At 42.3% G+C, this 13128-nt stretch overlaps 1 protein-coding gene across 2 annotated transcripts in view; it reads right to left on the bottom strand.

Moving 5' to 3' along the window:
- Positions 1-6385: 6385 nt before the first annotated feature.
- tfap2b (transcription factor AP-2 beta) overlaps positions 6386-13128 on the bottom strand; it is a 12314-nt gene continuing 5571 nt past the window's right edge. For both annotated transcript variants that reach the window (XM_031861832.1, XM_031861831.1), the window contains exons 4-7: positions 12826-13045; positions 12360-12478; positions 11250-11391; positions 6386-7479 (exon numbers count right to left, since the gene is read on the bottom strand). In XM_031861832.1, the coding sequence (XP_031717692.1) occupies positions 7191-7479; positions 11250-11391; positions 12360-12478; positions 12826-13045 (770 nt within the window). In that variant the 3' untranslated portion in view covers positions 6386-7190. The remainder of the gene's footprint in view (positions 7480-11249; positions 11392-12359; positions 12479-12825; positions 13046-13128) is intronic.

The following is a 13128-nucleotide window of genomic DNA, read 5'->3' as shown; positions in this document are numbered from 1 at the left end:
GCAGTTTGCTGATCTGATCTATCGGTGTGACACCTTTACCTAACTGGACACGGTGCGGGCAGCAAACGAGCGAATATCAGATTGTTTTTTCTTCAGCGAATAGAGCACTCTCTATTATACTCGTTGTAGGTCAAAGCTTGAGGTCGTGGCATATTCATTGCGGTGAAAGTGGCAAAACACAGTTTTGGTTGAGGTTAGAGCAAGTTCATCCTCCCTCATGGAGGCCAGGCTAGCTGTTTCCACTTGTTTCCAGTCTTTATGTTAAGCTAACCCTCTCCTGTCTGTAGCATCATATTTTTACGGACAAATATAAGTGTGGTATGGATCTTCTCAAGTAGCTCTTGGCAAGAACACAAATAAGCGTATTATCCAAACATGCCAAACAAATCTGAGCAGATGCAAAAGCCAAGTAAGAGGCCACACGATAACAGCGAGGCATCAGGAAGCATCAGTCAACACTGACTTGATAACATGGCAATATTCAAATTATTTGCACACTTTTGACATCTTAAGAAGGCAGACTATAACCTGTTAAGATGCAGCGTACAAACACATGAAGATCTCCTTATAGCAGGAGCACGCAACTAGACGTTTTTGACCTTGGTGGCTAAGAGAGCATTGCTTTGTATTCCTGAGATTGTACGCGGGTGTCTCAGTGTGTAAGTGAGCGAGAGACGCTATGTGGCAGAAGTGTATTCTCCTCTGTGCAACCTTGACCCGTCTGGAGAGGCGGCCTCGCCTCAGCCTCAGCATCAGCATCAGCATCAGCAGCAGCAGCTGTGTCACTTCAACTCAGCGTCTTCAGTCCAACCTTAAGGGACCCGGACTGCCCGTGTCTCTGCCCACACATCAACATCCAAGACCCCCCCCCCCCCCCACACACACATGCCTCCTCCTCCTGCCCTAAGCTACCAGCGAACACACATTCATGCACACTGTCCGTCATGCATACTGATAAACGTGCTCACTATCAACGGCAGCAGACAGCGGCTCGGCTGCTCGACTGCTGACAAAGCCCAGACTCAGCCTGCCTGGCTCTGTATAGACACAAGAACACAGGCGGAGACAAACACCGGCCTCTGGCCACTCCCGGTCAGCTCTACATATGTCACATGTTAATGACATCAAGTCCGTGGCCACCCACAGACCGCGACATACTTGAGGCCAGCGGATCAAGAAGGAGAGTCGTTTCTCCACGGAACGCCGGCTTTATTCTTCCTCTGTACTCAGCGCCACGACTCGGAGGCTTTAACCATTTGCGTTACTGCAGGTCTCTGGTCACCTTTCTCCACATTCTCCAGCCACAAACCATGAGGTCTGACATGCTGGGGTTTGGCTACAGAGTGATTTAGAATAAAATGTATTTGTAAAACACAAATATATCATTATAATATTTATGATACATGTTTTTCTTCCTGTGAAATAATGAATATTTGTAGCCTCGAGGCTTCCTCTGTTAATTAATTAAGTGAACTACTGAAAAGGGAAAGCATAAGTCATTATTCTCGTGTCTGAGTTCATCGCTCTGTATATTCAACTGTTTTATGGGAAACTCAAGTATTAACCCTTTGTTTTTGTAGGGATTTGAGCCAAACACCAGGGGATGGATGAGCCAAAAACACATATTCACAGCTTTAATCCTGATCCCATTAGTGGACTCGGGAGTGAAAATAGTAAACAGCAGCCATGCTAGACTCCTCCATGTGCAGAGGGGAAACAGTGCGGCGTCTTTTGTCAAACATGACTGATTCCCGCTCGCCTTTTGTGTGTGTGTGTGTGTGTGTGTGTGTGTGTGGGAGCTTTGCCTTTCACATCGATCATGGTTGTGCCAACTGTTTGTTTTGTCTTTTCATATAATGAACCCTGGGCCCTCGGTGAGGCCCCGGCGGAGCTTTGCTCCATGCTAAAGGGCTTTTTGTGAGACAGTGTCACGCTCCCTCGTTCCGGCGAGGCTTCGCGTTTCTTATTATTCATGGCTCTCTCCCCGTTTGTTGAGAAGGCCGGGATCAAACAGGCCGATTTGCCACGCCTGACACCCACTGCTGCGAGTGTGTGTTTCGTGTGTGTGTGTGCGTATGTGTCTATGTGTGTGTGTGTGTGTGTGTGTGAACTCGGCTCAGGCTCAGTAATGACAGGATTTGTTAAACAGTAAATTAATGAATAATGAAATATCCAGCACGCGCCTGCCTTGCCTGGAGCACAGTGCCCCGAGCTGGAATTACTCCCGACCGGCACTCTGCTGTCTGCATGCTGGATAACCTGTGTGTGTGTGTGTGAGAGAGAGTGTGTGTGTGTGTGTGTGTGTGTGTGTGCGTGTGTGTGTGTGCGTGCGTGCGTGTGTGTGTTGGATAAGCATTTTTACAGCCCATTGCGTGACAGAACGCTGAGGGGCTTTGCTGATGGGGGCCTGCTCTCTCACTTCCTGGCAAGAGGACAGACAGACTCACAGAGATGCAGACATAACTGCATATAGCAAAGACTGTCAGTGCTGCTCTCATACTGCGTAGATCAAATATTACCAATGCGTTCATAAGCTCAGTCCATGTTCATCAACGGATTACCTTCCACCGGTCCTCTCATTAAAGTAACAGCCTGTGACGCTTTCATAAAAGTAAAATTTGCTTCCCATGATCGCCCAATTCATCAAACACGAGTGGTTCACATCATATCCAGCTCCTGAACCAACACTGGTATCTTCCCCTGCATGGTGCACAGGAAGTGATGTGTTTCAGCATGAGCGCGTAGCCACGTTGGACCCACAAAAACCCAAACTTTGGTCATTGCAGAGCAGTGCAGAAATTTTGCACGAGTTATGTAAACCCCAAAAAGAGGAAATAACGTCATACCACTTTAAAAGGCACACCTGTAATAATCCAAAGGTATTCCATCATGGCTCACCGTTACGGTCTATAGCAGTGGGTCCTCCAGGGGCCGAACCCGCCCTCACCTTTTCTGCTTACCCTGCACCAGACGTTTGGTTTCTCTTTGGATAATTGCGTCAGAAAGCTCAAGTGACTGTGTTAGCCTGGAATTTTATATTATCAGTTTGAACTTTCTGTGTTCATATTGACTTGTATTTGTTCAAATGAAAGTTTGCAGGATTTTGTGGGGTGAGCAGTTGAAGCATTGAAGCATTCCTGAGCAGTGTTACCCACACATAAGGTTTTTTTTTGTTTTCTGTATAGTTTTAGATGAGGTTTGGAACTTCCCGTAGCTTGCATTGATTTCTGGAACCTTTGCAACGCATTGACAAGCTCCAAGTTTGTAAGTTTTCATATTATTGTATACATCCTTCCCGGGGTAGAAACATTACACGCAACTTTGAGAATAAAACTGCTCAATGCTAAGGTTTTGTAATCATGTATGGTTCTCCATTGACTTCAGGTGCAAACAACTATTTAGAAAACTGAATCTATAAAGCACAAGTTAACTCTGAATAGGGTCTTATTATTATCATGAGCTGGTTAAATGTCCCACCAGCTTGACTTGTCTTTGTAGAATATTTTTCATGACTAAATATCTTGTTAAGAGTAAAGCCTTACTGCATGTTGCAAATAAGACAAATCATGTTTGAAAAAATCTAAATCCTCCAGCAAATTCCATTCAGTTACAGTATGCGTTGTGTGACTGTGTTGTAGACTCAGCACAATGACAACGTTTTAAAAGCTCTGCACACCTGCACTACACAAATAGACCTATTAGCCTAAAGTCAACATTAAATATATAAGAAATACAATAGATATTTCCAATTTTTTTTGTTTACAACAAAGTGTTTTTTTTATTTCTCTGCATATTCCAAGCCGTACTTGCAATATTTTTGACTTTTTGAAAATAAATTGGTAAACTTCTCATTAGCCTTCCAATTAAAGTAAATTGTTGATAGCCTGTATATAATAATATTACTCTAATTTATGATATTTGCATGTTCTTGGAAGACTCATTTGTCAACAACATGTAGTTGATGGAGTCTTGACTTCACAATGAAGCAATTTCAAGAGTCCTGAGGCTCAAAACATAACCTTGTTTGGCAAAAGGAACAAGACCTGCACAACTGATTTTCGTTATTTGTTTGGGTTCTAGTTTGAGGAGAGAAAAAATTGTTCACAAACAAGTGAACAGTCCGAAGAGACACCTTTCGGCCTGTTAATTCAGTTCAGTTCACATAAGATCATTATTGTCCAACAAGAGGAAATTGTTTTTGCAGCAAGGCAACCAAAACATCCACCGCTAGGTTCACTACATTAGTTCGGAAGGGGGGGGATTTTTCCCATTGATTAATTTACTTTTTAAATCTAACACTAATATATAGATTATTATCATTTTATTGAGCTTTACTGTGATTTCATCATTAGCTATTTTGTTCTGACTCCTTTTAGATGGCAATACTAGAGTCTTCCACACCCCGTCCATAATTTTTCTTATCACCCAGCATGGATCAGTGCACCACTAACAATTGTTAAATTGTTAGCCCTCCGGTGATTTTGTCCTTATGAGTTTATTTATTCATATAAATAAATATTTTCACTGCAGCTCAATGACACTGAGACCTACAGGCTACAAGTTTTTGGGTGTGTATTAGCTAAATATTTAGTTTGGGATTCCTAAACAAGAAGAGCTTTGTATATATTCGTGTCTTTAACATATGTTTTAAGAAGTCATTGACACATTTCAGTCAATTAAGTCAACACAAGTATAAACTAACATTACAATTCCGTTCTGTAGTTTTACATTGAGTGCCTTTGTAAAGTTTAAAATCGACACTCGTCCTCTTGATGAAGGGAGGCTGCCTCAGTTCATTAGTTAAAACGTCGTGTTTCTCTTCCGTGTTTGCTGTTTTCTTTTCTTTGGCTTGTTTGTTTATAGTTCCAGCCAACCTGTCGTTGTTGTAACCACTGATGCTCAGCAGCTTCCTGTCTTTGTTGAGCGAGAATCGCTCGCGGACATGCGGGTGCTGAACTCTGCACCTGCGTCACGCGGCGTTCCACTCCACGGGTCAACTGAGCCCGCGGGACACTCTTCCCCTCTCTCTCTCTCCTCCTCTCAAGCTCGCTATTTTCTTTCTCTCCGTCTCTCTTTTTCTCATTAGCTTTCTTTCTCCGTCTCTCTCTACTTTTTATCTGTGTGTCTCTCGCGCTCTCCCGTCATTAGCACACCGGCGGTAGCTCCCCACCGCAGAAGCGGGCCCGCGAGGCACGATTCTATTCCCCCTGCGCGCACGCGGAAGCCTCTCTGAAATGAGGGCCTCGCTGGCCAGAAAATACAGCCAATTATCTCCCTGGAATAAGGCAGAATCCATCATGGTGTGCGTGTGTGCGTGTGTTGTGTGAGTGAGAGTGTTTGCGTGCGTGCGTTCATTTCAGAGGCTTTGCAATATAGACTCCAGACTACTGATATTTAAACCGCACAAAGCAAAATATGAAAACATTATTCTTACTTTTATTCGTATTACTTTGAATTTGAATCTTGGACTATATGCCATAAATTCGTTAACAATTGTGTTAGGTTATATCTTAAATCTCCATGTCATCAATAACAAAAAATAGGCCAATTTAAAGGACCATTTAGCCATTTTTTACCTCACAAACTACAATTGTGCATGGTGAAGTCTTATAACTAAAGCATTTTGCTTTAAACATGGAAAATACTCCATGAACATCATGAGGGTTGTTTTACTCTTGTTCTTGCAAACATTATTAAGGTAAACAAGCCTTTTCAAATAACGTTAATGACTCTGAATTAGTTCTATTCAGTGTATCAATGTGACTCCAATTCTGTGTTTGCTGGTGGGGTTACATACATTGGAATCAAAGACATTTTTTACAGCTTCCAGATAATTTCCTCCATTCGGAAGATTGAGGGCTTATTATTAAGGGATTGTTATCTATTTAAGGCATATGGTTATGCTGAGTTGATTTTAATAATGAACATAGTAAATACTAATTCTGCTTTTGTTATGGATTGAAATGCACCGTCTCCTGTAGTGAATAATTAGTCAAAATGAAAATTGAAATTAAATTTTATGGTTTTCTTCAATGCTGCTGTTGGCCCATTTATTAAATCTTAATGTTTTTTTTAATGTTTTTTTTTACACTGGTACCTAAACCAGTAAGACATTTATGTTGGGATGAACAGACAGCGGTTGTTAAAACTCTAACTCACATTTCATTTAAATCAGAATGACAATGCCCGGCCTGTGAATTTGAACCGCTACATTGAATATGACAATCAATAAAACCATCAGTCTTAAGGTTTAACTCCAATTTCAGTCATTCAGAAAGTTGCATTTCCTTTTTAATCCCCCAGATCAGCCAATGAATACCATGTTTTAGTCTGACCCCCGAACTGTAGTGGGACTCTCGTGGAGAAAAGGCGCAGGCTGCACACCTCACATAATAAAACACATGGTTTATTATCAATGTGATAGAAATGAAATCACTGGACAATTAGAAGCATGTCTACCCATCATCAGCACCATGACAACAGCTCTAGAAGAACAGAAAAAAAACACTGGATGAGTCCTGCACCCCCGCCGGCTCACAAAAGGTCAAATCACAGATAAATAGGGCTACTCCAAAATAGCTGGCGCACCTATTTACACAACCACCCATTTAAATAAATATAAATAAATATTTACACACATAAATTAACACCCTCCCTCCTTGTTAAGTCACCAGACAAACCTGTTTCACAGATAGAATGCTCATCACCCAGTCTTCATACCCACAATGCTTTTTCTGCATGAGGACAAACACAAGCACATACACATACACACACACACACACACACACACACACACTCAGGCACACACAGACACACACACACACACACACACAATGTTGTTTGTTGGCTGCTCACAGCATCTCAGTCTCACAGGATGCAGGCAGGGGGAGCGTAATGGATGTAACACAGTAACCATCATGTCCTCAGGGGAATGAAAAGAACGTAACACAGATGAAACATCCCTCTGTGCTCTCTGACACTGGCCCACAGGTGTCTTCCTCTTCCTTTTTCTCCTCTCCACCAAGCATTCCTCCTCCTCCTCCTCCTCCTCCTCCTCCTCCACCTCCTCCACCTCAGCCCTGTGTGTGGCAGGTCAGTGGCAGTGGTGTAAAGCTAGAAGTTAACGGTGTTGACGCCTCTGTCTGTGTGTCTGCCTCCCGTTTGGCTCTCCGTCGTCGACCTCCCCAGCTTCATTTCCGCTGCTTCTCCTCTTTGTCGGCCTTGTTGCCGCCGTCCCCATGCCGGTTGTTGGGAGGGTTGTTGAGAAACATCTTGTCGAGTCCTTTGAGAGCCTCGGTGAGGTAGTTCTGGAGGGTGGTGAGCGCGGCGCAGATGGCGGGCGAGCCGAAGCCGTGCGTGATGAAGGAGAAGTGGGAGAGGCAGCTCTGAATGCCGGGCTCCAGGATGGGGCTGGGCCTGGAGTTGCCCAGGGGAGTCCTATCCTGGGCCAGCATGTCTGTGAACTCCTTACACAGCTGTCTGCGGGGGGGGGGGGGGGAGAAGACACAAGACGTCAGGAGGGAACTCATGCCTCGTCTTAGGGTTTCCCCAAAATAGTAATGCCACTGCTGGTCGACATTCGATGGCAGTGTTCAGTATCTGTCATTTTAGTGTTTTCCAAACATTCCAAACATCTTTTCTACTGATTTTAAATGTCATCAGCAAATTCCCTGAAAACTAATAACTGTTTAACTTACAGCTTCACTGCAGACAAAAAAGAAGCATTTGTGATTGTATCAGAGTACAATAAGTAACCAATATTCATTTAGTACTAATATCACTATCAATACGGACCCAGTCAGCAAAACAGTATACAGCATGTGCAAGCTCTGCCCAACTTAAACACTCAGGAAATGCACCCAAATCAACCACCGGCAACACCTTTGAGATGCCTCTGTGGTAAAACTAAGTAAGACAGTGAGTAATATTAGTTTTAGTTGCATTAGTAGCAGATGTTCCTGCAATAATACCTGAAACTGAATAGAATCTATCAAAGAAAATCTGACAGCAGAGCAGGTACAGATCTCACACTTCTTTAATGCTTTAACTGCACTGAGGAAAAAGAAGCACATTCACTTAACGCTGCATTTGGTGTATCTCTCCTATTTATTTTTATTTTAGAACTTCATGTCCTGTGGAAAAACAACTCGACGAGCAGATTCAAAAAAACAATTGTGGTGTCAGTAGTGTTACAGTGTGTTAGGATTGGAAATTGTGTCGTGTTGGCTACCAATTGTGCAAACCAAAAAGTGCTTAATGCACACAGCTCCTGTAAAATGATGGTTGCAGTAGTTTAGTGGGGGGGACAAAGAAACGACAGAAGGGATTCACCCAGAACTGTATTCTTGTATGCTGTGTAACTATGAAGATTTAAGAAACTATACTTTTGCAACACAGTGTAGCAAACTTTCTTTCCCCCTTTCATTGAAGTCATGTGATTTCCAAAAATGTGTCAGAGGAAAAAACATGAACTTGATGCAATGCCCAGGACCCCCGCTGACTGGGACGCTTCACATATCCCTGCACAAGTCTTCACTTTAAATACACACTTGACACTTTAATAACAGACTTGCTTTGACGTGCTCTCAATTTGTTTGTTTGTTTATTCTATTATAAACTTTCATGTTTTTATTTTTTAAATCACGTCTTATACTATTGCGCTGTGCTTATCGTTACGGGCCAATCACCAAGCCAAATTCCTGGTGTGTGCAAACGCACTTGGCAATTAAACGATTCGGGAAATATTAAATAATTGTGAAATCAGCTGCTACTGTATGCTGTTACCTGGACAATGGCAGCACAGAGAGAGCAGGAGTTCTCTCATTTAAAAGCACAGAGTTTTTACTTCCCTATAAAACATGTCTTCTGCAGGAAGTTTATACCTTTCTTTTGTGAAAATCTAATACAAAGCTTTATCTTTTATTCTGAAGGCCTGACATATGTTTTATTGTTGATGCTTTGGACAAGTGTTTCTCTTCCTGACTCCACTGGACACCCTCTCAACCTGAAACACTGACTCAATATAACATCATACCATTCATGTTGGACAAATTTCTTCAAGAATGACAAAAAATACCGTACCACAATACTTTAAATGCTCCCAGAAATACTAAAAGCCAATAATTAGCACATAACATTGTACGAAAACACTAGCCAGTGATTTCTGGAAACTGAAGTAAAACTGAACTCATTTTAGAGCAGGAATGTTGTTGGTTTGAGGCCTCCACCTTAAGAGCCGATCTCTAACTGCTAATATGTAATTTGAGACGAGAGGTCATCGAGTGGATCTTCATTCTTCACATGGGAAAAATGAAACGGTAAAATGAAACCACGTCTTCACCTTGTTCTCCTTGTTAAATTTCAGCAAAATCCTGCTCTGGTTTTAGGCCCCACATTACATATTCAAGAGACCTCTCTCTCAAATTTGTACTTGCACGCCCACATGCACACACAGACACACACATAGACACACACCCTGTGTGCGGCCTAAGGGCAGAGCTCCAGCAAATGAGTGACAGGCTGTGCAGGCCGAGCCCAGCTGGGGTTAGGGGAGTAGAGAGGAGAAGCCGCCACCGCGGGCTACACTCAAGGCTCTCGCTGTTGTTTTCTGACGACTTGAAACACTTCACTGCTAAATAATGAATTTCTAAGAGGCAGCACCGACACACAGTATTGGAACAGGTTTGAATCTGAGCATCAAACATCCACCACCAAACACACCGTACATACTGAGTACATTGGGATGCACATACAGACACACACACACACACACACACACACACAGACAGATGGTTTATGCAGTGCAGGCCAGCAGACAGCACTGTTTATGGAAGCTAAAAATACAAGCTTCCTGAAGGGATCTTTGTTAGATAGTTTGCAGCTCTGCTTGCAACCTTTTCATCTAGAAAACTCATTCAGGGGAATAAATGGACATGGAACAGGACTGCACATTAATTGGCAAATGGCTTTTTCTTCTTCTTTTTGGTCTTTGTAAAAATAGTCCAAAGTAATTCTGTGATTTAATCCACATTTATAAATCCACATCACCTCTCCCTGCCCTGGTTCCTTTCAAGAAAATCTATGTTGCTAAAAAGTAATCAGAAGATCCTGGATTCAATTCCACAGTTTAACGGCCATAAAAATGGATTAATATAAGTAACTTTACGAGGAGAACCGGTAAAATGGATCGCTTCTAAGAGCAGAAGCAGAGGTCAAGCATACACTAGCATCCTCAGAGCTGGTATTTAATAATGTCTGTGAGCTGATACAGGCCACATTAAAGTGTCCAGCTTCAAATAAGGTTCATGTATTCTTGAGCTAAAGGTTATTCAGGTGGTGAAAATGAATGGCTTGCCACTTTTGTTTAGTCACTATACCATTCATGACTTCTAATGCGGATTCCTGCTCATTTCTTAAACGGTTGGATTGAATTTAACTGCCCTCGTTTTTTAGTGGGCCAATTTTCCAATCAGTCATTTACATTACAGGTAACCGTTAGATCCATATCGAGTCAGATGTGTTTCGTTAAGAAAATCTCACTCTCCCTTTTTAAATGTCAATGCCATGTTCAGTGTGGCAAAATGGACCGTGTGTGCTAGAGAGTACAGAGCAGAGGATATAGGAGAGGTTTGCCCCCCTCAGGGGTCTTAAAGAGGAGCCACAGAGGCCCCGGGAAAATGGGAGGATTTCATTTCACAATAATTTCATTTATCAGAAATGTAACTAACAGAAGATGAATGTCCTGTGTTTCACCCTGTGTGTGTGTGTGTGTGTGTGTGTGGCAGTTATGTAATTCAATTCAACAGCGACAAAATGTTTCCACATGGCACCCTGGAACTGTAAACCTTGTCTCAACAGGGAGATACTGAGCCATGAATGTATGACTGATGTGCATCTTTGGGACATTTAAGGAGAACATCTGCTGCATTAGGACAGTCTGAAGTGGAAATATCTTGAACTGGACTGGATGTTTTTGTTGTTACCAAGCACTTTGCTCCTCTGTGCTGACAAACATAACATATTGTATCAGGGCTCTGACTTTTTATTCTCCATGATGCTGTGCTCTGGTTGAACCTGTCTAAATCTCTATATTGCTCATTTCAATTATTAAACTAGAGCTACTCGTGGGGTATATAATGTCATTACCACCGGTATCTCTCTGCAGACGTGTATTATATATTCTATGACAGACAACATCCTATAAAGATTATAAGGGGGCAGAATCCAATCAAACGGTCCATCAAACTCACTTCGTCGCCAGCAGCATGTTTTTCCGCGTGTGCATCTCGTTGGGGTCCGCGTGCTGCCTGTTGAGGTACTCGCTCACGGCTTTGGTGGGGAACTCCGTCTCGCAGATGTAACCGAAATCCCGGGCCAGGTGGACCGCTTCACCTGGGGGACGGCACAGGAGCGGTTAGAGTCGATGGAAATGTGGCGCAGACAAACAATAACCCCGCTTCACAAAAACCTTACACGTGTTTATGTGTCTCTGTTTTTATAAAGAACTAATTAATGTGCTTTGATCCGCTTATTTTCTTTATATGCAAATAGCTGTTCCAACGGAAGCGTTAATCCTTTACGCACTATTTCCCCTCCGCTGTCGTCCTCTCAGGTAGCGCAAAAACAAAAGAAAGTGGTACATTTATCCCTGTTTTTAATTGTGAAAATGAAAGATAGGTGCTTATTAGCTAGTTCGTCAATTTCTCTTAAATATGATGACGCTTTTGAGGCAAGGGTGACCACAACACCCAAATTTAGATGTAGTAAAAAACAAATCCCAAAATTGAAATGTCTGATAAGTTAGCATGCTTGAAGTAGCTTCATGTCTTTCTGAGCAGATGAGCAAATCCTGGGTGTGAATACCAATAATTGAACTATACATTAGAAAGAAATAAGTCTCCCTATATATATTACCTGGTTGTCTTAATTGAAATCACCAGATTATGAGGAATATTATAGTGGGCTGTGTGAGAAACAAGGCCTACATTGAAAATAGCCAAATTGCTGCCATACAACTGGCTAGGCCCAACCTGTAGCCTTTAATCAATTAATTAACCATTTTATTAAATCTAATAACCCCAGTCCTCCTCTCTCCACTCTTCAACATTGAGTATTTATTTTCCTGATATTATAGCAGTCACTTTATGAATACAGGGTCATTGTCATTTGTTGGTTGTGACCTTTGCTGTATAGCTGTGCTTATTGTTGGTGATGCTGAAATCATTGTCATGTTGAGCAGAGAACATTTTTGGTTTCTAGAGCCACAACTTCCCCAATTAGTCTATATCCGGGTAAAGAGTATATTTCTGCAGTTTTTGTATGTATTGAGTTAAAAGTAAAAAAAACAGCACAACAATCACCTTCTACAAGAGATGTTAGTAATGTGACATTGGCAGCTTTGCGTCTTCCAGCAGGTAAATTCAGTCCAATCTTCTCCAGCTTTTCTCTCAGACATTTCCCACCGTTTTTGGACTTTGCTCTGTAGAAAAAAGAAAACGAATTAATGTACATTGCATATTAAAAAAGTAGGCATGTATATTTAGAATTTAAAAAATGCATTATACTACTAAAATCCTCTCACAGAGCGTTATATTAATAACTTGCCAACATTCGCTTCAGAGTTTGAACTTCAGGCGTCAACCTGTGCTCCAGTTTGTCTCCAGAGATTGTAATGTTAAGTAGAATCTATGTGAGGTAAATGGCACAGATACAAAGGGCCTTTTTCACACAGCTCAGGATTTAATTAATAGATCCCAGGGCCACAAACTTTTTCATACATCCAGAGAGTTATTCCTGCGTCAGCATGCTCCGAGGTGGAAGTCCTACCTTCTCAACACTCCCCCCAACAAGGAGGCGTTGAGGCACTCGGGCGGGGACAGCCTCCTTTGCACCTCCCCTACGGTCACTTTGTACTTGGAGGTGGAGCTGAGCAGCGACAGGCGGCCCGGTACCGAGCAGAACACCTCGTTTATGTTCACGGTGATTCCGCCCATCAGCCCGTCCTTGCCGAGCATCAGAGAGCCCATGTTCTTGTGTGGCATGGGAACTGAAAGAGGGAAGGTCAGAGATGCGATGTGAGTGCTTCTCTTACATAACACGCTTTGTTTTATTATATATATATATATATAT

Source organism: Anarrhichthys ocellatus, unplaced genomic scaffold, assembly GCF_004355925.1.
Source record: "Anarrhichthys ocellatus isolate YVR2014 unplaced genomic scaffold, GSC_Weel_1.0 scaffold25, whole genome shotgun sequence".
In the NCBI taxonomy this organism is placed as follows: domain Eukaryota; kingdom Metazoa; phylum Chordata; class Actinopteri; order Perciformes; family Anarhichadidae; genus Anarrhichthys; species Anarrhichthys ocellatus.
The sequence above is the reverse complement of the archived record's forward strand: the minus strand, read 5'-3'. Positions and strand labels throughout refer to the sequence as shown.